The sequence below is a fragment of the Anomaloglossus baeobatrachus genome, chromosome 3 (genome assembly GCF_048569485.1).
Source record: "Anomaloglossus baeobatrachus isolate aAnoBae1 chromosome 3, aAnoBae1.hap1, whole genome shotgun sequence".
Lineage (NCBI taxonomy): Eukaryota > Metazoa > Chordata > Amphibia > Anura > Aromobatidae > Anomaloglossus > Anomaloglossus baeobatrachus.
The window spans coordinates 465,544,941-465,569,795 of NC_134355.1; the positions used below are offsets into that span (position 1 = coordinate 465,544,941).

General features: G+C 45.5%; 1 protein-coding gene across 5 annotated transcripts in view; it reads left to right on the top strand.

The window, feature by feature from the left end:
- MCF2L2 (MCF.2 cell line derived transforming sequence-like 2) overlaps nt 1-24,855 on the top strand; it is a 644,468-nt gene that overhangs the window by 286,838 nt on the left and 332,775 nt on the right. For all 5 annotated transcript variants that reach the window (XM_075340561.1, XM_075340557.1, XM_075340558.1 and 2 more), the window contains exon 10: nt 14,336-14,455. In XM_075340561.1, the coding sequence (XP_075196676.1) occupies nt 14,336-14,455 (120 nt within the window). The remainder of the gene's footprint in view (nt 1-14,335; nt 14,456-24,855) is intronic.

Below are 24,855 nucleotides of genomic sequence, written 5' to 3' on the forward strand. Positions count from 1 at the left end.
CACATGAACCTGGAATACCTACGGTCCGCTCAGCGACTGAACCCACGGCAAGCCAGGTGGTCCTTATTCTTTGCCAGGTTTGATTTCCAGCTCCATTTCCGACCCGCGGACAAGAATGTACGCGCTGATGCCTTGTCCAGGTCTTTCATGCCCATGGAGCAGGAGGAAGAGACTACCCAACCCATCATCTGTCCTAGCAAAATCATTCCGGTGGCTCCTGTCACCCTGGCCCAGATACCGCCCGGGAAGACCTATGTCTCTGAGACAGACAGGCAAAAAGTGTTACACTGGGGTCATGCCTCGAAAACAGCCGGTCATGCTGGTCAGAAGAGAACTTGGAGTGCGATTGTACGTCACTACTGGTGGCCATCCCTTCGCACGGACGTCGCTGCTTTTGTCTCTGCCTGCTCCTCTTGTGCCAGGAACAAGACGCCCAAACATCTGCCATATGGCCGTCTTCTGCCTCTGCCGATACCCTCAGTTCCGTGGCAACACATAGCGATGGACTTTATTACGGACTTGCCATTGTCCTCCGGGCACACAGTCATATGGGTCGTGGTGGATCGGTTCTCTAAAATGGCTCATTTCGTCCCTATGGCTGGACTGCCCTCTGCTCAAGAACTCGCAGATGCCTATATACATCACATCTTCCGCTTGCATGGCTTTCCATTACACATCGTATCCGACAGAGGAACTCAGTTCACCTCCCGCTTCTGGAGGGCTCTCTGCAAACATCTGGGAGTGACTCTGGACTTTTCATCTGCATACCATCCTCAGTCTAATGGCCAAGTGGAGAGGGTCAATCAAATCTTGACCTCTTTTTTACGTCACTATGTCAACGCCCATCACGACGACTGGTCCACGCTTCTTCCTTGGGCTGAATTCTCCCATAACCACCACATCAGTGAGTCGTCCTCCAGCTCTCCCTTCCATGTCGTTTACGGACTCCAGCCCTCCGTCCCATTGCCGATATCCCCTTCTTCGGATGTCCCTGCTGCTGATACTGTAGCCCGTGACTTTGCAACCATTTGGGACTCTGTCAAGGCGTCCCTTGGGCGTGCTTCCCTACGGATGAAACGACACGCAGACAAGAGACGTCTGGACCCTCCGTGTTTCTCTCCTGGAGATCTCGTCTGGCTTGCTTCCAAGTACGTCCGATTGAAGATACCATCATACAAGCTGGGTCCTCGCTACATCGGGCCGTTTAAAGTCCTCAACAAGATCAATGAGGTCTCCTACAAGCTACAGCTCCCGGCCACGATGAGGATACCCAACTCATTCCACGTCTCCCTGCTCAAGCCGGTTGTCCTTGGTCCCTTCTCCGCTGCTGCCAGTCCGGCTCCTCCACCTATTGCCGATGACGACATCTATGCGGTAAGGGATGTCGTGGCCATGAAGACCGTACGGGGTCGACAGTTCTTCCTGGTGGACTGGGAGGGGTATGGTCCTGAGGATAGGTCCTGGGAGCCCAGGGAGAACGTGGGCACTCCTCTGATCCGTGCCTTCATGTCCCGGTTGCGGGGAGGGGGGCGTGGGGGGGAGGTACTGTCACGCTCCCCGGGTCCTCGGCTCCCCTCCCCGGGTCCTCTGCTCCGCTCCCCGGGTCCTCAGCTCCGCTCCCCGGCTCACCTGCCACGCTCCCCGCTCTCCAGCCTCCGGTGCCCGTCCTTCCCAGGCCCCCTGGTCTCCGCTCCCGGCGCCCGACGGCTTCCCAGGTCCTGGCCGGCTCCCCTGCGTCCTCCTCTCAGCTTCCTTCCCTGGCTTCTGGCACCCGGGCCGCGCGCATGCGCATTAGGGCGCGCGCGCGGTCACTGACCCTTTCTTAAAGGGCCAGCGTCCATTAACAGGAAATTATGCAAAACAGGTACAGGGTATAAAGGGGTTTATTGTCCAAGGGGGCGGGGCCTGATCTTCGTGTTTCCTAAGCTAGGAGTCAGGTCTCCTGGTGTTTTTGTGATATACTCACCTATCTCTCTTGTAGAGCCGTGCCTGCCTCGCCATCCGGTCCTGACCGAATCCCGAACCCCGAACGCTGTCCATCTGCCATCCTGACAGTCCGTACCATCTCGGATCCCTGCGGTGACCCGTCATCTCGCTCCAAAGGTTCCGGACCCCGCTTGACATCATCTCGGCTTCCGAACCTGAGCTGCGTCACCCAGACTACCACCAGTGACTCCGTGGTCCCAGGGACTTCTCCGTTATCCTCGTGTGCACGGACTGTTCTGCTGTCTATAGTGCTCCAGCTACCGGACCCCTTACCACCATCTAGGAGTTCGGCCCAGTGGATCCACCTCCTGGGTCTGCCTGTCCACCTGGCCCTGACAGTGTGTAGTGTGCCGCCCCCGTGCCAGCAGCGGGCGCTGGTCGGACCCGGACCCGCTGCGTGGCTCGAGGGATCCTCCGGACCTGGGGGGTCACGCGGACACTCCAAATGAAAAGGGGGATGTAGTTGTACGGCCTTGACCGAATTTGGTTCGTGACGCCACCCACGGTGTGGGGTGAAGTGAGACATCACCGCTGCTGTTGTGGGATACCCGGGGGAGATGTAATGGCAGCCGGATGTTAACCCCTCCATGGGTTGGGATGGTTGCCTTGGGGCCCAGTGTCTCTGTACAGGGTATGGCAATGGCAGGGGCTCGCGCGCCCGGACGTAGCAGGGGATGTTTGGTTACTCACAAGCAAATGAATCACACGAGTCTTTTGGTAAACCAAGGTGCTGGTGGCCGGCCGCCGCGGCCGGATGTACTCCGGTCCCCCACCCGGGCTGGTGGTCGCTGTCTCTTCCTCTGCACTGGTTGTGGTTGTGTATTTGGACTTCCCGGTGTGGAACATGGGAGTCCACTCCCGGCTTTCTGTGTGCCTGAAGAGCTGTACCCGCTGACGCTGACCCGTGAGATCTATGGGCCCTGGCGGTTGCCCTATCCCTATCTGTGGGTGGTTGTCTGCTTTTGAGACTTTGGTTGGGACAGGACCTCTAATCCTGCCCTCAATCGGTTGATTAGCTAGGCCGTTGGTGCCGGTCCTGGCTCAGGGTCCGAGTACCCCCTCTGTGCACGGTTTCCGGTCGGGTCTCCGGTGTTGGTACCGGCGGGCTCCAACCCTGCTTCGGTCCTCCTCGGATCTGCCGAGCCGTCTTCCCGTCTCCTGCTGATGGAGACCACCGTCTGCCACCTTGCCAAGGTACCAGGGCTCCGACCCGGGCACCGTTCTACTTGGACTTCTCCTCTGCTGGAGCTACACGTAGCTCCAGCCCACACTCCTCTCCACTTGAACTCTAGACTTCTACTCCTCGCTCAACTGACTGTTTTCCAGCCCCGGGCTGTTTAGACCCCTAGGTGGGCGTTTCCTAACTGCCTGGTCCCGCCCACTGGTGTGCCTGTCTTGCCCTGAGGGGGGTGACTAGGGTTTCAGGTCGGCTGTATGTGACCTAGGTGAGGGATGGTGTTGTGCGGGGCCTAATGTGTGACTACCTGGTTTCGCCAGGGCGTCACAGTAGCATCAGTGATTCACTCAGACTGTAATGTTACTGCCCGAGGATCGCAGCACCTGAGGATCGCTTGCACTGGCCAGTGGCTCATCTGACCTGGGCATGTTAGTGTGCATTTCTGTGCAGCTGTCACGCTCAGGTGAGGAGAGCCACCGGTCAGTTCGAGCATTGCGCTGTGATCCTCAGGCAGTAATATGACAGTCTGAGTGATACAGGTGACATAAAGGTGAAATTAGCCATACCTGTATGGCTCCTGGATGAGGGGCCGTTTGGCAAAAATCTTCTTTTATATCTTCAATCCTCTGGGATATGGGACATGGGATGCCTGGAAGATAAGCCTGCCTCCAGTCTTCATTGATTCTTCCTCCCCTTCTCTTCAGAGTTCCTGTGACATCAGGTGCGAGGCTGGAAATCCCACGTCCGTGCATTTTGCCTGTCGTCTCTCCCCTATACTGTGAAGCAGCAGTGAGTCCCCGGCACCTGCACACATCAAAATTGAAGACTGTGCCCACAGAAGGGCTGAACAGTGCTGGAAGGGACAACAGGCATAATGAGCAGGCGTGAGATTTTCGGCAACTCACCTGACGTCACAGGAACACCAGGAAAGAGAAGGGGAGGAGGAATCCTGTATACTGAAGACTAGAGGCCGCACATGCCCCATAGCCTGGAAGATAGAAGATATAACAGAGGAGTTATGCCAAACGACCCCTTATCCAGGAGGCATACAGGTATGGCTACTTTCACCTTTATGCCACCTGTATGGCTATATTACTAACTAAAAAAAACTCTAAAGGGTGACAGATTCCCTTTAAAGCAGATAGGATTTGGACATGTGTAGGTTTAGATCCCTTTAGAAATACTGAACACTCAAGAATAGACTCTGCAAAGTTTGTGCCTGCGCCTTTAAAACCATGTAAAGCCATTAAAAAAGGTTTTCACATTATTTTTATATATGATATATATATATTTATATATATATATATATATATATATATATATATATATATATATATATATATATATACTGTAAATACACTAAGGGTTTTTTTACATAATACCTAAAGCCCCACTGTAGATCTCTGTTTTTAAGGAGGACCTGTCAACCAGGAAGAAAAGTGGACAGTTTTTGTTCATATTTTATTCCCGCTACACCGCCTGGGTATGAATTATTTTTTTTTGTTTGTTATTAAATCTACCGAACTGTTCCAGAATTATTCACCTTTTTATTTAGTGCTAGTTTCTATGGTCCTTACATTACAGCAAGGTAGTGCAGCCCTAAAGACACCCCCCCAGAGAGTTAACTGAACAACACCCCATTGTAAAGACCATAACAATTTGCATTTACTAAAAAGGCCCATAATTCTGCAATCATATATCCTGGATAAAAAAAAAAATCACTCAGAGCAGCAACAACAATAAAACAAGAGCAAAAACTAGCCATCTTTGACAGGTGACAGATTTGCTTTAAGTCAATATACCTTCATTGATATTTCTTGCCACGCTCTAAAATGATGTTTTAGAAAGCTCCTATATACAGATAACCGAAGATAGAGGGAGCCCTGAACTTAGTAACATAAGATTCTATTTCTGAAATCCATATATGATGTATGTATAAGATGTATATCAATAAAATAGTACAACTCAAAAAAAACAGAAAAACTGGGCACTGATTACTGTAAATGCCAAGCATACGGCTGAATCCAGATTGCTTGAAGAGCCAATGACATCCAAATGAGGCTTCCAGATGGATTTGCTCTTTTCAGCCTGAAGTGCAAGAGGAATAGCAGCAGACCAGTGGTGCTCTCACGTAGGGTAAAGATCCAGAATTCATTCAAAGAAGTTAGTCGGAGGCACTCACCGGTTCATCGTTGCTTTATTCAAAAAGACACATACAGGTGAGTGGGGGGAGAGAGGGGAGAACGCAGGATCACAGCACTGCTTCGCACCACAGAGGGTGCTTCGACAGGTCCACCAGTCAATAAATTAGAATATTCTCTAAAAGTTAATTTATTTCAGTAATTCAGTACAAAAAGGGAAACACATATATTATATAGGGTCATTACAAACAGAGTGATCTATTTCAAGTGTTTCAAGTGTTTATTTCTGTTACTGTTGATGATTATGGCTTACATCCAATAAAAACCCAAAAGTCATTATGTCAGAAAATTAGAATAATTACCACAAAACACCTGCAAAGGCTTCCTAAGCGTTTACAATGGTCCTTTAGTCTGGTTCAGTAGGCTACACAATCATGGGGAAGACTGCTGACTTGACAGATGTCCAGAAGGCAGCCATTGACACACTCCACAAGGAGGGTAAGCTACAGAAGGTCATTGCTAAAGAAGCTGGCTGTTCACAGAGTGCTGTATCCAAGCATATTAATGGAAGTTGAGTGGAAGGAAAAAGTGTGGTGGAAAAAAGGTGCACAAACAACCGGGATAACCGCAGCCTTGATACGATTGTTAAGAAAAGGCCATACAAAAATGTGGGGCAGATTATCAAGGAGTGGACTGCTGCTGGAGTCAGTGCTTCAAGAGCCACCACATACAGAAGTATCCAGGACATGGGCTACAGCTGTCCCATTCCTTGTGTCAAGCCACTCATGACCAATAGACAATGCCAGAAGTGTCTTACCTGGCCAAGGAGAAAAAGAACTGGACTGTTGCTCATTTCATTTGAAAATCAAGGCACCAGAGTCTGGAGGAAGAGTGGAGAAGCCACAATAATAATAATAATAATAATAAATAATAATAATAAAAATAATCTAAGCTGCTTGAGGTCTAGTGTGATGTTTCCACAATCAGTGATGGTTTGGGGAGCCATTTCATCTGCTGGTGTAGGTCCACTGTGTTTTATGAAGTCCAAAGTCAGTGCAGCCATCTCCAAAAAACTTTTAGAGCACTTCATGCTTCCCTCTGCCGACAAGCTTTTTGGAGATGGAAATATCATTTTCCAGCAGGACTTAGCACCTGTCCACACTGCCAAAAGTACAATACCTGGTTTTTAATAACCACAGTATCACTGTGCTTGATTGGCCAGCAAACTTGCCTAACCTAAACCCTATAGATAATTTATGGGGTATTGTCAAGCGGAAGATGAGAGACATCAGACCCAACAATGCAGACGAGCTGAAGGCTGCTATCAAAGCAACCTGGGCTTCCATAACATCTCAGCAGTGCCACAGGCTGATTGCCTCCATACCACGCCACATTGATGCAGTGATTCATGCAAAAGGAGCCCTGGACAAGTATTGAGTGCATTTACTGTACAGACTTTTCAGTAGGCCAACATTTCTTCAGTTGGTCTTATATAATATTCTAATTTTCTGAGATAATGACTTTTCGGTTTTCATTGGCTGTAAGCCATAATCATCAACATTAACAGAAATAAACACATGAAATATATCACTCTGTTTGTAATGACTCTATATAATATATGTGTTTCCCTGTTTCCCTTTTTGTATTAAATTACAATAACAAATTAACTTTTTCATGATATTCTAATTTATTGAGATGCACTTGTATGTATGCCCTGCCAGACAGAAGCCAAAAGGACGCAATATTAATGACACTCTATGGCCATATGGTAAAATACATTGTGAAACGTCCCTGACGTATACTCTAGGCTTAAGGCACCCATACATATTGGACTAATATGCAAAAAAAGAATATTACACTCAAAGTATAAATAAATACTATCTTTGTATTAACATCAATTAAAATTTGAAAGGGTTTCGCCACAATGCTCTTTGAATTTTAATGAATGTTAAATAAAAAGATATTTTTTTATTCATACTGGATTTTCTTTTTTTGTATACTCTGCACGGACAAGTCGATGGGCTGTCTGTCATCCCAGCACTATATGGCTGTGAATATAACTGGTGGTGAGCTGATATCTCTCTTTTTTTCTCTTGGTGGTCTGCATATTGGACTAATGTCAACCAATCCTCTAATCTCGTCGGATTCAGCTGAAAAAATGATATTTATGCGTGCGTCGGGCCTTCTGATGACCAGGGGAAATGTTGATTTTACATGTCCAATTTCGGAGATAAGCAGCTAACCAATGTGGCAGCAGGAGACTTTCTCATAGAGAACACAGGAGCACTTGCCTCAGCGACATCTCCTGGATATGGGAGAGTGGGTTGAAATGACTGTTGTCCGAAAAATTGTTCAGCCGACAGTCATCTGAGTATGGGAACAGATGCAGTGTGCACTTAGCTTCATCTTTTCTGTTAAGTTCGGCTTGTAATGTTTCTGAGCTGAGATCATAGTTTCTGTGGTGATATCCATTTACACCACACTACGTCAGCTCACACTGTTCTTATTGTTATTCTGTTTCTATTGAGTTCAGTATGAGAGAACTCCTTCCTATGTACAGATTGTGATACCCTAAGGCAGAGAGGCCCTGAACCTATAACAACTATATCCTATATATGTATTCCAGCATTAGAATAACCCAAAGGCGGCCAATGACAGTGCAGGACCTGTCTGTGCCCCCTCCCCCATCAACCTCCAGCCTGTGGATTAAAGCTAAGAGCTCGCTCACACTAGCGTATAACACGGCCGAATGCTATATGTTTTATCAGATAGCACTCGCTCCAATGTTATACTATGGAGCAGTGCCAATCAGCATTTTGTTTTTCTCATGCCGAGTTGGCATGGGAAAAAATTGCTACATGTTGTGAATACCTGCGTATATAGGACGTCTCACACCCATACAAGTCTATGGGTGCACGCAAAACATCAGACTGTAGTCCAATATATGCCAACATAAACAATGGAGAAGATGGAGAAAATAAGATCTCCATTTTCTCTGCACCTGTGATCCAATTCTGGCATGTCAGAGAACTGGAGTACAGTAGAATTAGGCTATGTGCGCACGTTGCGTACTAGCCCTGCAGACATTTCTGCAGCGATCTGAAGAGCACACGTGCGCTTCAAATCGCTGCAGAAAATGTCCGTAGAAAAAAAAAAAAGCCGATTCCATGCGCTCTGCCTGCAGCTCCTGCCATAGACAGAGCAGGAGCTGCCGGCAAAGCGCACGGAAGAAGTGACATGTCACTTCTTGAACGCAGCGCTTCGGGCAGCAGCCGAAGCGCTGCGCTCAAAGACGCCACGTGCGCACGGCCCCTGCACAATCTCCATAGATTGTGCAGGGGACACAGGACGCATGCTACAAAGAGCAGCGTAACTGCATGAATTACGCACACGTGCGCACATAGCCTTACACTTGGATCACACTGGGGACAGAGTTGGAGCCGAGAGTCTTAACCAATTCACAACCAAAGAAGTCACACACAACCGAATAAGGCTTCACCGAAACGCGTTGTTTTTAAAAAAAATTCTGCGGTAAAATTAATGTTTTAATTGGAAGGCACAGGAGCAGTTTTTCCCCATAGCTGAAGCTTTTCTCTTTTTATTGCCTGAAAGTCTCTGCCCTGCCTGAGTGTCTTCTCAATTAGGATCTGATTCATCCATCATAGAAGTTGGTGAGCTGAGCATATTTCTTGTTTTTGTTTATTGAGCATGTGTAGAGCATCCTCCAATAGAGGGTGGAGGAGTGCAAGGTCTCTAACATCCACCAGCTCTTTGATGTCATCATGGAGGATGGAAGAGGAGTCCTGGGAAGCCCTAGTCAACTCCATGCACAAGAGAGTTAAGGCAGTGCTTGAAAATAATGGTGGCCACACACTTGACACTTTGGCCACAATTTGGCCATTTTCACTTAGGAATGTACTCAGTTTTGTTGCCAGCAGTTTAGACAATAATAGCTGTGTGTTCAGTTATTTAAAGGTAAGGCTATGTGCGCACATTGCGTAAAAACATGCAGTTACGCTGCGCTTTGTAGCGCAGCGTAACTGCATGCGTCCTGCGTCCCCTGCAAAATCTATGGAGATTGTGCAGGGGCCGTGCGCACGTGGCGTCTAAGAGCGCAGCGCTTCGGCTACTGCCGAAGCGCTGCGCAAAAAGAAGTGACATGTCACTTCTTTCCTGCGCTTTGCCGGCAGCTCCTGCTCTGTCTATGGCAGGAGCTGCAGGCAGAGCGCATGGAATCGGCGCTCACTACGGACATTTCTGCAGCGATCTAAAGCGCACATGTGCTCTTCAGATCGCTGCAGAAATATCTGCAGGGCTAGTACGCAACGTGCGCACATAGCCTAACACCAAATTTACACTGTTATACAAGCTGTACACTGACTACTTTACATTATATCAAAGTGTCACATCTTCATTGTTGTCCCTTGAAAAGATATCATAAAATAGTGTTCTTTTTTTAAAGTGAGGGGGTGTACTCACTTTTGTGACATACTGTATGTCTGCCCTGGAATAACCACGATAACAATAAAGTGAAAAGTGCTAATTCACTCATACTGATTTTAATGTGTATAAAGTATTAATGTGAAATATATACTGTATATATATATATATATATATATATATATATATATATATACATATATATATATATATATATATATATATATATATATATATATATATATAAAACATTTTTTTTTATTAGACTCACCACTTCTATAGTAGACTAAAAGCAACGTCACAGGACACACTGTATTTGTAGCCAAAATCCTGGTGTGCTAGGCAGTGGTTTTATTCTTCTTCCTTCGGGATGAGTTAATATGCTAAAACTGACATCTGTGTATCATCCTGAATAGAGATGAGCGGACCCGTTGAAATTCGGGTTTCTGCCAGACTTTAGATAAAGTTCAGATCTGAACCCCAATGCAATTCACTGATTGGGCAGTTCAGGTCTCCGCCGACGTACAGCCGGCAATAAACAGATTACTTCCTGGGGAGGGCGTTTTTTTTTTTTTCTTCTTTTTGTACACACTACATCCGATAACGCTGTTGTTACCCCCAGTGCGAGGCATTCAGAGGCTGCAAGCGGCTCGCACTGGGCCGAGCACCGAGAGTACCCAAGCACAGCGATGCTCCATCAAGTGGTCAGCATAAGTAAAGACCCGAACTCGGACACTGATTTTTTTGTAAAGTCCGTGTTCTGTACGAACACCAAACTTTACTTTTAAAGTCCACTCATCTCTAATCTCGAAGCAGAACTAGCACAGTTGTATAATGAAGCATAAAAATACTTTGGCACACGTCTTTAAATATTTGTCATGAGCAGAACTTTTTTATAACTCGCACACATCAGCTTTGCTAGGTTTGTTAAGAGGACAGCATAATAAAAGATATACACTTTCCCACGATCAGGAGAGGAACAGTCACTAGAGAATTTCTGTATTCTGGGCATAATAAAGGTTTTATGTTGATAAACTTTGGATCTTTTATAAAACACTTTTCTAGTGGCATGGTATACCCCTTACAAAAAACCTTCAAATGTTGATCAATGCAGATTACATTTTTTCTGAAAAAAGCAAGTGATCATACATTGTTCTCTAATTTCTCCAGTGTACTTATATGTATCAAGATTAAATTTATTGTTTTCACATATTGGTATGGCAAATTGAGTTTCTCAATACCTTTTGGCCTGAAGAGCTTGGATTGACGCTGAAACCGATGTATCTTGCATTAATAAAGTAAAACAAATACATCATTGTAGCAGAAATCTGCAGTTTCTCTCTTCCCTAAAATAATAAGAATTGGACTGAAAACAGACGCTTTTGCCCAACAAACATGAAAAATGCTTATACGTTTGTTGAAATGAGTTTTAAGCAAGCTTAAAAATGTCATTCTCAGCTACAGATTACCCCGTGTAAATAGGACATGTGCTAGCTAGAGAAAATGGTACTCTATGCGCAAAGAATGATTATATTATCAATAGTTCTCTGAATGTGCAATACAGGGTAATATTGTGGTACCGTGTTAGTTCTCTGCAAATAGAAGTATGGTTGGCCTGTCATCCAAGTAGGCTATTAAAAAGACCAGTGATCAGCTTCCATGTATCCATGAGTGGCTGTTTAATACTGCCATCAGGCTGTCTAAATGCTGTCTGTACGTGAAATGTCCGTGTGTAATGTCCGTGTGTGCGTGTGGAATGTCTGTGTGTGCGTGTGGAATGTCCGTGTGTGCGTGTGGAATGTCGGTGTATGTGTACGTGAAATGTCTGTGTGTAATGTCCGTGTGTGTGGTAAAATGTCGTTGATATATGTCGGAAGACAGCAGACAGAGTTGCACGATCAGAATGAAGTCGGATGAACTTCACCCGACTTCATTGTCATCCCGCAGCTCTGTCTGGGTGTCGCGTACTGTTTAGCGGTCACCCGTGAAGGACTCACCGGTGACCGCTAATCCCCTGAGTGACTGAAGTGAGCAGCGCGATTAGCGCTGCCATCACTCAGGTTATCCACGGCTAGCTGGATCCTCCACCCGAGACCGCAACTCACATGTGACTTCACCGCTGTCACTCAGGCGACTTGTTGTCACAGGTGGAGGATCCAGCATTGGCCGCGAGTAACCTGAGTGACAGCACAGCTGATCGCGCTGCTCACCTCAGTTGCTGCGTGGAGCTGTCAGGAGCGGCGGGGTTCTTCTGCAGCTCCTGTCACCTTCATGTAGCAGAGCTGGAAGCGACACTGGACCTCCGTCCGTGGATTACGCCGGACATGGATGGGTATTTGGGGCTTCATAAATTGGTGAACGAGGGTATTTGTTATTGTTTTTTTTTTCAAATAAAGGATTTTTTCACTGTGTGTGTTTATTAACTTTAACTTGCAGGTTAATCATTGGGGTTGTCTCATAGACGCCTGCAATGATTAATCTAGGACTTATTGGCAGCTATGGGCTGCCAATAACTCCTTATTACCCCGACTGCCAACGCACCAGGGCAAATCGGGAAGAGCCGGGTAGAGTCCCAGAACTGTCGCATCTATTGTATGCGGCAATTCCTGGCGGCTGCTGGCTGACATTTTTAGGCTGGGGGGCTCCCCATAACGTGGGGCTCCCCATCCTGAGAATACCAGCCTTCAGCCGTATGGCTTTATCTTGGCTGGTATCAAAATTGGGGGATGACTGCACGCCGTTTTTTTTAAATTAATTATTTATTTCACTGCACAGTATAGACCTGCCCACCGGCGGCTGTGATTGGGTGCAGTGAGACAGCTGTCACTAAATGTGGGGGCGTGTCTCACTGCAACCAATCATAGGCGTTGGTGGGCGGGGGAAGCAGGGAATACGAGATTGATTAATGGGCGGCTGGCATTTTCAAATGAATTGAAGCCGCGTATTTTCGGCACAGCTATTCCTCGCAGCGCTGGTGATCGGGGATTGGTAAGTATGAGCCGGGGGAAGAAAAAGACCGAGCGCCAATGTAAGTATGACTGAGAACAGCAGAAAAAAAGGTAAGTAGCCTGACTTTAATAAAAAAATTAAAAAAAAATAGATCGCTCGTTTAAAAACGCAAACGGACGAAACGTGCTGAACACAGACATACTCCGTGTGCGGTCCGTGCAGGCACGGACCCATAGACTATAGTGGGTCCGTGCCTGCGTGCTTCCGGCCAAAAACGGACATGTCGTCCGTGTAGAAAACCGCACACACGTACTTACCACACGGACACACGTTCCGTGTGATTTTATGCGTGTGTGCCATCACCCATAGAATAACATGGGTCTCCGTGTCTCCGGTACGTGCAAAAACGTACCAAACACGTACCGGAGGCACGGATGTGTGTTGCGGGCCTAAGAGAAGCAGGAAGGGAGCAGAAGCAGCACTCACCCTAATAACAGAGCACAGAGATCTGAGCATGCCCATCCACCGTACAACGGTATAGTTGGTGGACGTAACCTAGGGCAACCAATTCAAACAGTCAGTGTCCTAATGACTACATACTGTAATTTCAGAGAACTTATAATCCATTATTTTTTTTAAATACATCTATCTATGATCATTGATATTTTAAAGAATGAGGTTAATTACAGGGAATGTCTGTGGGGAGACAACCCCTATCACTTTGAATCTGCAGATAATGCTGTCCTGATAAAATATTTATTATTATTATTATTGTTATTTCTTGTAAGTACTTATATAACTGGTGAGTTATTCTTGGAGATAATTGGATTTCCATTGATGGACTTCTTTTTGCTGGGCTACTGTCCTGATAAATAAAATATATTTTTGTGCATTTTATAATAACATTCTGGCATTGTAAAATAAGGAAGAAAGGCAGTTTTTAGCTCAATAACATTTTTCTTAGTGATATACCAGAACCTTTCCATTATTCACCAGGTAAAGAAATATGAACAGAGCACTTCATTATTTTCTAAGTCCCCCAATTTCTTAAGCCTTGCGTGGTAATCTATTTAGGGCTGTGAATGTACTTTCATACACGGACACTGTATGCTCTCAGCTCCTGCAGTTCAGTAGGTGCAATGTGTGCTCCAAAGCTAGTGCTGTCAATCAATGTAAGGGGAGGTGTGGAGGATTGTAATCGAGGGGGGCTGAACAATGCATTGCCCTTGGCCTTGATATGACTCCTCAATTACATATCCAATAAAAGGATTTAAGTATGTGACTCCGTATGTCACAGTATGTTGTTCTGCTAATAAACATGCTGATACCTACAGAATCCAACAGAAGACATACTATGTATAATTCTATATGAAAGTGAAGACCTCTTGAGGTTCAGTACAGACCCAAGTACCTCTGTGAGGGCCTTTTAACTACTTTGTACAACCCTGTTGCATACTTGATACTGAGATAATACAGTATGGAGTGAAACATCAAGGATATAGTCAAAGAAATGAAAGATCTTCACTGTAAAGTTGACTGATACATTTTGAGTATAATAACAGTATAATAACAGTGTGTGAATGTTTGGAACTTAATGCTAAACAAAGAAAAATAAGAAGCATTATCTGTCTTTTCCCCATAGCTGAAGCTGACACTGGATGCCCTGATGGATGCTCAAGCTTCATTTACAGACATAGGAGACAGCGTGTCAAGGGTGGAGCAACTTCTCAAAGAGTTGAAACTCCAGGAGGAGAAAGGACAGGTAAGCCCTGCATATCATCCATTGTCTAGGGAGAGAAAACCAAAACAATATTATATAAGAAATCACCCATTCCCTGTAGACTGTGAGCCCTCGCAGGCAGGGTCCTCTCTCCTCCTATACCAGTCTGTTTTGTACTGTTAATGATTGTTGTACGTATACCCTCTTTCACTTGTAAAGCGCCATGGAATAAATGGCGCTATAATAATAAATAATAATAATAATAAATACTGTATGACTGAATATGCCATAGCCAAATCGGGAGTATGAAAATGTGAATCCAAAATGGTATCTAGTGCGAAAGATGAACACAACGGTCACAATTCGTAAGTTGTGGTTGTGTAAAACCGATTCAACGTTTTCTCCAACCTTATCATAGTCTAGATGTCTCCTTCATATGTCTTCAGTTTTTCACTGACCTTACCAGAAAATCTTACAGAAATTACCAAGTCCCCTATTTTGTTACACCATCGGATAGTTACATAGGTTGAAAAAAGACCTAGGTCCATCTAGTTCAACCTTCCTCCACCAATTATATATTTTGTCATTAAAACATTTATAACCAACAATTATATTTACAGAGTTACATAAATTAAAAAAACACATCCATCCATCTACTAGACCCAGGTCCATCTAGTTCATCATGATGAATTATATTAAAAAAAGCCATATAATGGGAAAGAGCAGTATCAGATATCAAGAGCCCATAAGCAACATTGGCTCTGGGGACCAGTGGCCAGATCCATGGAAATATTACCTGTCCCTCCCTCAATCACAATTCTCTAAGAATAAACTGAGTCGTTTGCCAAATGAATGATAAGCTCTTGATTTTACTGTACATACAGAATCATTTTGTGACCACTAGTTTTCATATAGCAGAGTGGGGAGCCTCTCCTGCACAGGGATCCACCGGCGGATTCACCTGCAGTCCGGACCTGGGAAAGAGACATTTATTTCTAAAGTTCTGAATAATTGATGTACTAGTGAGGCAATATTTAGCAGCTGTTTCTGACGGACCAGAATATAAAGCTCTCATCTCACTGGAGCCATCTGAAATTTGATGACTTGCTCATCTGATCCATCCTTTGTATCATACAAAAAAGCTTGTCAGCCATGCACGGTAAAATCTTTGTTTATTGTACATATCGGGATTAAGGGTGTATTCACATGTGCTGCTTTTATGGGGAATGTGTAAATATACATTTTTATATGAAAACAGCTTTATTGGTTATCTAAATGGTAACCTGCACTCCTATTTTAACCTCGTTTACACGAGTCAGTAATATGATGCTTATGTTACACAGACACCTGTATTCACTTCTCAACCTATATAATATCCAGACATCTACAGTCAATATGGATCCGGTCAGTTTAGATTTATACTGACCCTCTCTAGTTAAGACAAGATCAGATTCTAAGGCGGGCTTTACACGCTGCGACATCGCTAGCAATTGCTAGCACCCGCCCCCGTCGTACATGCGATATCTGGTGCTTGCTGCTGTAGTGAACATTATCGCTACAGCAGCTTCACACACACATACCTGGCCGGCGACGTCGCTGTGACCGCCGAACAATCCCTCCTTCAAGGGGGAGGTGCGTTCGGCGTCACCGCGACGTCACTAAGCGGCCGGCCAATAGAAGCGGAGGGGCGGAGATGAGCGGGACATAACATCCCGCCCACCTCCTTCCTTCCGCATTGGCGGTGGATGCAGGTAATGTCGTTACTGCTGCAGATACGATGTTATTTGTCGTTCCTGCGGTTTCACACACAGCGATGTGTGGTGCTGCAGGAACGACAAATAACATCGTATCTGCAGCAGTAACGACATTATGGAAATGAACAACGTGACACAGATCAGCGATTTTTTACGCTTTTGCGCTCGTTCATCGTCGCACCTAGGATTTACACATTGCGATGTCGCTACCGGCGCCGGATGTGCGTCACTAACCACGTGACCTCGTTGATATATCGGTAGCAATGTCGCAACGTGTAAAGCCCGCCTAAGAAAAAAGGACTCCAAAATATAAAAGAAGCTTAAACATATAGCCAACATCTTGCAAAGTACAATACAAATATAGTGAAATAGTACCAAGGTGAAAAGACAATAGAAGAAGGCTGTCTTGTGTTCAATCTATGGGATTCACAATAAAGTCTACTGTCTAATTAGAAAAAAGACAGAACATATTAAATGCCACGTCATATTTTTCATGTATCAATGCCATAAAACCTTTGTCTTTGTAGTTTTATACTTTTACAGCAAATTAAAGATCAGTGACCAAACATCTTGCCATTGTTTCAGTGTATCCTGCACGTATCTCGATAATTAGTATAGATTTTAGTTCATCAGCACTTGGATATGATACTGTATTTATTTATCTTACTCCTATAGCACTATTAATTTCTTTAGGGCATTATAGATATTATCATCGCTGTACCCATTGGACTCACAATATAAATTCCCTATTCATATGTCTTCGGAGTGTGGGAAGTAGTCGGAGTACCCAGAGAAAACCTACGCAAACACATGGAGAACATACAAACTAAGGGGTACTTTGCACACTACGATATTGCAGGTGCGATGTCAGTGGGGTCAAATCGAAAGTGACGTACATCCGGCATCACTGTCGACATCGTACTGTGTAAAACCTTTTACATACGATTGAGCACAAAAGCGTCGTATGATCGGTGTAGGGTCCGACATTTCCGTAATGCCGCTGCTGTGACAGTACGATGTTGTTCCTCGTTCCAGCAGGCAGCACACATCGCTGTGTGTGAAGCCGCTGGAGCGAGGAACATCTCCTACCTGCGTCCCGGCCGGCTATGCGGAAGGAAGGAGGTGGGCGGGATGTTTACGTCCCGTTCATCTCCGCCCCTCCGCTTCTATTGGCTGCCTGCCGTGTGACGTCGCTATGATGCCGCACGACTCATCCCCTTAGTAAGGAGGCAGTTCGCCGGCCAGAGCGACGTCGCAGAGCAGGTGAGTGTATGTGAAGCTGCTGTAGCGATAATGTTCGCTACGGCAGCAATCACAAGATATCGCACCTGCGACGGGGGCAGGGACTATCGCTGCAGCGTCGGTAACACGTCGTTACCGATGTGGCAACGTGCAAAGTACCCCTTATACTAAGGCCCCAATTCATCAAAGTGTTTTCGTCAGAATTGTGGCATAAAACACTTTGATAAGTCATAACATGTTTCCAGTACATGAAGTTGTGCAAAATCTTCTGACTTTTGGCCATTTTCACCCACCTCTTCATAATCTGAAAGAATGGGGGAAGACGAGGTGTGAAACCACAGCTCATCTAATTTATGTGGCATTCCATAATCCAGAAATCTTACTCCAGTCCCTTACTGTAGGATGATTTCTGATGAGGAGCACACACGCACATTCTACTCTTTAGACGCACTGGATCCATGAAGAGAGTGCACCTCTGTGTACCCCTGAGGAAGCCACGCTATAATTGGGAGCTTGTCTACTGTGCTCTGCTTTTGCCTTCTCCTGAGTCTTTATTAACCACACATCCAATGGCCATCATTTTTTCCCCTTTGGGACTCAGGTTATATACTTGCAGAGAGCATATATTCTATTATATTTAACCAACTTTTTTACATATGTATATCCCACTATTATAGTGATACCTTTTGCACTTTAGATGTATTCTTTTTACTTTACTTATATACGTATCTTATTTTTGTGCTTATATACCTGGGCTGCTTTTTCAATCCTTGTATATCATAAATCCCACACTTTATGCCCATATATTTTTTAGAATAATAGAATAAATATTTGTAATTCTTTTTACAATTATTACTTTGTATGTATTTATTATATGGTTATTACTAACTTTGGTGTAGTTACATTTTGGTGGATTAGTTTAAGTTGCAGAGCAGGACGGACCTTATTCAGAGGGGCACTGCTTCATACCAGTCTGTTGACTTTTTTAATGTTTTTAATAGCTTTTTCTCTCTTGGAATCTTTAATAAATTCTTCTTTTTTTTTTTTTGGGGGGGGGGGGTGATCCTTGCTGTGTAGTATATTATTTTTTGTGTGCACATTTTCTTCTAGCATGCAGTAACTTGATCCCATTTACTTATTATTTTTCTGGTGGTACCAGCTCTTTATAATTTTGTATCTTAGTGAATTAGCCCCTAATGACTTTCACACGCCCGTTCATCAAGACTGGCACAAAGGGCGGACACATCATTGTTGTAACTTGTGCAGCCACACGGGGGCCCCTAGGGATAAGGTGGCGCATTTCCACTTTCAAAGCAAGTGAAATTGTCTATTATGATGAACTATTGGACATCAAAGGGCGCATATATTGTTCTTACACTAGCTCTCTTTTCTTGTCTCGGGCCGCCAGTGGAGTATCATGCACAATGCCGATCTTGATCATTCGAGGCCCACATATTGTTTTTGCATATGCTCTATAAGAGAGCCATTAAATTATTCTATTACATTGGAGTTTTATTTTTAGTCTTCTGTATTTTCAAGGGACATATTTATGTTATTTAATGTATTATTAGCTAAGTATTTTTGCAGTAGAGCTTCATTTAAAAATCTTGCACCATTTTGCTACGGCAGCCTGTATGTATCAAAGTACATAACACATTGTGCAGTTTGCTAACAACTATCTGTATCTTTGCTCTCTCGAACATTTTGTAAGCAGATTTATAACCAAATCCAAATTGAATATGTAGGCTAATCTTGCATACACAGCTCCCACAAATGCCCAAAAAGGGTTCCCAAATGCAGAAGCATCTTCAGCTCTTTGGACTTAGGACCCCACCCAGTGGCGTAGCAACTGCTTTTGCTGCCTGGGGCAGTCGTCAAATTTGCCGCCCCCCTCTGTTGGCCGTCGATAATCCAGAAACCTTCAAAAATCTGGAAAGCCATCATAATATTTATTTTTTCATGGAACTACAATCAAATTTGGATTTCTTTGTGCGGCGCGAACCCAGCTCGCTAGCACGTGCAGCCAATCATAGAGAGGAAGCTGGCAGCGTAGTGGGGCTGCATTGGGCGTGGTTAACCTCGTTACTATGAATGGAATTTAAAGATGTTCAGGAATGCAGCTGTGGATAGCCCTTTTCTATAAGCTAATATGTAAATTATATGCAGCCCAAGGTCAAGCGAGGGCGGCAAATCTTACTTAGCCTTTTATTACTTAGCGCTTTATTTCTTCTATGTTTTTTTCTATTTTTTATTTTTTACCTCCCAAAATGCCGCCCCCCCAACACGTGCTGCCCGAGGTGGACCGCCCCTTCCGCCCCCCCCCTTTGCTACGCCACTGACCCCACACCTCTTCCCTCCTGGCCGTGATGGATCTAATGTCTTTATGAATATAGTGTCCAACCACGAGCTTGATGCAGGAGCAAGGGGTACTGACACTTTCATATAAGAAGTCCAAGGTCTTATGAAAAACATTGAACTAGATGCATCACTGAGAAACCCTACAAAACTTGAGGGTTTTAAGAGTAAACAGTTCAAATACACACATAGGAGCAAAAGATAACAGGTTTCTTGGTGATTATATAGTATTCTGAGAGCAATTCATTGTATCACTGTATCATGCCAGTTACAACATGTGATATTACAGAATGCTCATACTCACAGAACAGTTGGACAGTTTGGAAAAAGGGGAACTTGTCTTACTAAAGACATACTGCAATTCCGTACACAATAATTTCGACAAACAGCCACAGTGACCTTGTAAGGAACATGCTATCATTAAGAAGGAGAAAAGGGGTTTACCACAAAGAAAAAAGGAGCGTATCTTATATTTCAAAACATGTAGTAATAGTGGTAAGTGAATGGTGGCTTTCAAAACTACAACCAGTTTATTAAAAAGAAGCTAATCTCAATAACTGAAAAGTTATGGCACTTTAAAGAAATTACAAATGGGAAAAAATTGAAAACTGACTGCGAAAGGAAAGAGTTAAACATTAACTGACTCTCCTTTATGTATAGAAAATGTAATTCTATGGAAAAAGACTCCACACTATAAAACAGACTATAAAATATATCCAATATATTCCAATGTACAGTATTAAATAAATCTATACTTATGTATATATCGTATATTCTTAGTTTAGTTTTTAAGTGGTCCAAAAGGTGATCACTAATGCTGGAGTGACCTTAGCTCATTGCAGCAAGAGCTCCATAACTCTGTTCTTCTGATCTTTAGTGATGGCTGTAGGTCCAGCCAGAAGCCCACAATAGAGGCAAAGGGTAGAATACACCCTTCATTTTTTCATAGAAACAAGGTATTACAAAGTTCTGTTCATGGTAAACCGACAGCTCTTAATAGGGTTTCCACACACAGACATTACACTAGTACTCCACTTAGTAGCTCACAAGGAACACCAGTCTTTACCCTTTACAGGAATCTGGATTTACACAATCCCCGGGGTTACATTCATGGAGGTTCTGTTGGATCTCCCTCCATGCTCCCCACCCATCTCACCCTCTCCTCAGATCTGTTCCTTCACTTTACACCCTGTGTCTCCAGACAGACACGGCCACCTCATGGCCTCTCCTGCTCCCACCTACTAACACTCTCTCTGCTTCTCCTCACTGCTTGGATATCTTTCCAAATCCTGGTCCTCCTCACCACATCCATATTGTCACATCTAACTGCCATCCACACTCTAAGGCCGGGGCCACACGGGGACTACTGCGATCCCCTTGCATGAGACTCGGCTCGTGCTGGCAGTACAGCAGAGCCGAGTCTCATGCTTGTGTCCTTGCAACTGAGGTCCGTTCGTGCGAGCAGACCTCAGCTGCGGGGGGCGGGCCGGCACTCAGGAGGGGAGGGAGGGATTTCTCTCCCTCTCGCCTGTGTAGCCGGCTATAGACATTCTCGCATTGCACTGGCAGTACACCGGTGTACCGCGAGTGCAGTGCGATTTTTCTCTCGCCCCATTCACTTGAATGGGTGCGAGAGAAAGAGTCTCGGATTACAATCGCAGCATGCTGCGATTGTTTTCTCAGTCCGATTAGGGCTGAGAAAATAATCGCTCATGTGTGCTGTCACACAGGCTAGAATTGGTCCGAGGGGAATGCGATGTTTTATCGCACTCCACTCGCACCGATTTTCTCGCCGTGTGGCTTAGGCCTAACACAAATTTCCGCAAGCCTTCTAAACTCATACTCATCCACCCAGCCCCCGCTTCCCCAGTCCCACTAACAGGAGCTCTATGGAACGCTCGCTCTGTCTGCAATAAACTTTCCTACATTCATGATCTTTTCATCACTAATAAACTTTCCTTCCTTGCCATCACAGAAACCTGGCTCACCCCCTCTGACACCACTTCTTCTGCTGCACTTTCTTATGGTGGTCTCCAACTCTCTTACCCCCCCCCCCCCCCCGCCCCAGTAAAAAGCATGATGGAGGAGTTGGTTTGCTCCTGTCTGACCAATGCTCCTTTACACCAATTCCACTACCACCGTCGGTTACTCTCCCCTCTTTTGAAGTGCACTCCGTACGCATCTACGCCCCTTCCAACCTCCAACTGGCTGTCATTTATCACCCCCCAGGGCCAGCCACTGCCTTTTTTGACCATTTCACCACCTGGCTACTACATTTCCTTTCCACCGACATCCCCACCATCATCACGGGTGACTTTAACATCCCCATTGACACTTCTCACTCATCTGTCTCTAAACTTCTAACACTCGCTTCCTCCTTCGGCCTCACTCAATGGTCCTCTGCAGCTACTCACAAAGACGGCCACATGCTGGACCACATCTTCACTCACCTCTGTTCCCTATCTAACCTCTCTAACTCCCCTCTCCCCCTGTCTGACCACAACCTACTCACATTCTCTTCCCTCTCTTCTCCAAGTACACAACCCCCCCTCCACAAACTTTCACACCCCCGCAGAAATCTCAATCACCTTGACTTACACTCACTTTCTCAGTCTCTTTTCCCTCTTGCAGACATTGCTTCTTCACACGATGCAGATGCTGCTGCCACTTTATACAGCACTACCATCTCTGCAGCTCTCGATTCAGCTGCCCCCCTCACACACACCAAAACCCGCACAATCAACAGGTAACCCTGGCACACGAGTCAGACTAAAGAATTGAGACAGGCTTCCAGAATTGCTGAGCGCAGATGGAAGAGGTCTCAATCCACTGATCACTTTGTTACATACAAACAAGCTCTCACCACTTTCAAGTCTGCACTCACTGCTGCAAAACAAACTTACTTCTCATCCCTCATATCCTCTCTATCCCACAACCCTAAACAGCTATTCAACACTTTCAACTCTCTCCTCTGTCCCCCGGCACCACCTCCCTCTCCTCTCATCTCAGCTGAAGACTTTGCCTCTTTCTTCAAGCAGAAGATTGACAACATCAGAGCAAGCTTTGGCCCACAATCACCACAGTCACTCCTCACAACTACTCAGCCTTCTTCCTCCAAATCCAGCTTCTCCACCATGACAGAAGATCATCTTTCCACTCTACTCTCAAGATCACGTCTCACAACCTGCCTGCTTGATCCACTCCCATCCCACCTCATCCCCAAGCTCAGCACAGTCTTCATACCAGCCCTAACCCATCTCTTCAACCTATCACTAACAACTGGTGTATTCCCTTCATGCCTCAATCACACCCATCCTCAAAAAGCCCTCCCTTGACCCTTCCTCTGTGTCAAACTATCGCCCCATATCACTTCTCCCCTATGCCTCAAAACTACTAGAACAGCATGTCCATCTTGAACTGTCCTCACACCTCTCTTCCTGCTCTCTCTTTGACCGGTTACAATCTGGCTTCTGACCCCATCATTCCACTGAAACTGCCCTGACCAAAGTCACTAAAGATCTACTAACCGCAAAAGCCAAGCGACACTACTCTGTCCTCCTCCTCCTGGACCTGTCCTCTGCCTTCGACACAGTAGACCACTCCCTTCTACTACAAATTCTCTCATCTCTGGGCCTCACAGACTTGGCGCTATCTTGGATCTCCTCATACTTAACCAACCGAACTTTCAACGTCTCCCACTCTCACACCACTTCCTTATTTCGCCCCCTATCTGTCAGGGTCCCCCAAGGTTCAGTTCTTGGACCCCTGCTGTTCTCCATTTACACCTTCGGCCTGGGACAGCTCTTAGAGTCCAACGGCTTTCGGTATTATCTCAATGCTGATGCTATGCAGATCTACCTCTCTGGACCTGACATCACCTCCCTATTAACCAGAATCCCACAATGTCTGTCTGCTATTTCATCCTTTTTCTCTGCTCGATTCCTAAAACTGAACATGGACAAAACAGAATTCATTGTCTTTCCTCCTCCTCACTCCCCCCCCCCCACCTGACATATCCATCAATGTCAATGGCTGCTCACTTTCCCCAGTGCCACGAGCTCGCTGTCTGGGAGTAATCCTAGACTCTGATCTCTCTTTCAAGCCACACATCCAAGCCCTTTTCACCTCCTGCCGCCTCCAACTCAAAAATATTTCCTGGATCCGTACATTCCTTTCCCAAGAAGCTGCAAAAACCCTAGTACATGCCCTTATTATCTCCCGCCTGGATTATTGCAACCTCCTGCTCTATGGCCTCCCTTCTAACAGTCTCCACCCCTACAATCTATTCTAAACTATGCTGCCCAGCTAATCCACCTGTCCCCCCGCTACTCCCCGACCTCTCCTCCCTGCCAATCCCTTCACTGGCTTCCCATTGCCCAACGACTCCAGTTCAAAACACTAACCATGACATACAAAGCCATCCACAACCTGTCTCCTCCCTACATCTGTGACCTAGTCTCCCGGTACTTACCTGCACATAAGCTTCGATCCTCACAAGATCTCCTTCTCTACTCCCCTCTCATCTCCTCTTCCCACCATCGCATCCAAGATTTCTCCCGTGTATCCCCCATACTCTGGAATGCTCTGCCTCAACACATCAGACTCTCGCCTACCTTGGCAATCTTCAAAAGGAACCTAAAAACCCACCTCTTCCGACAAGCCTACAACCTGCCGTAACCCTCAGTCTGATACAGCGCCGCACAATCAGCTCTACCCTCACCTACTGTATCCTCACCTATCCCTTGTAGACTGTGAGCCCTCGCGGGCAGGGACCTCTATCCTCCTGTACCTGTCTGTGTCTTGTATTGTTTATGATTATTGTACTTGACCCTATTATGTACACCCCTTTCACATATAAAGCGCCTTGGAATTGATGGTGCTATAATAATAAATAATAATAATAGTGGAGCGAGCTGGTAGAGGAGGGTTGCATTAACCAGATCAAAACCAGAGAGGGCTGTAAAATGATGACACATCTTACGCGTCCTACGTCATACACACTCGCCGATACTGAGGTCCTGCGCAGGCGCACTTTGATCTGCCCTGCTCAGGAAAGATCAAAGTATTGTAGTGCACCTGCGCAGGACCTCA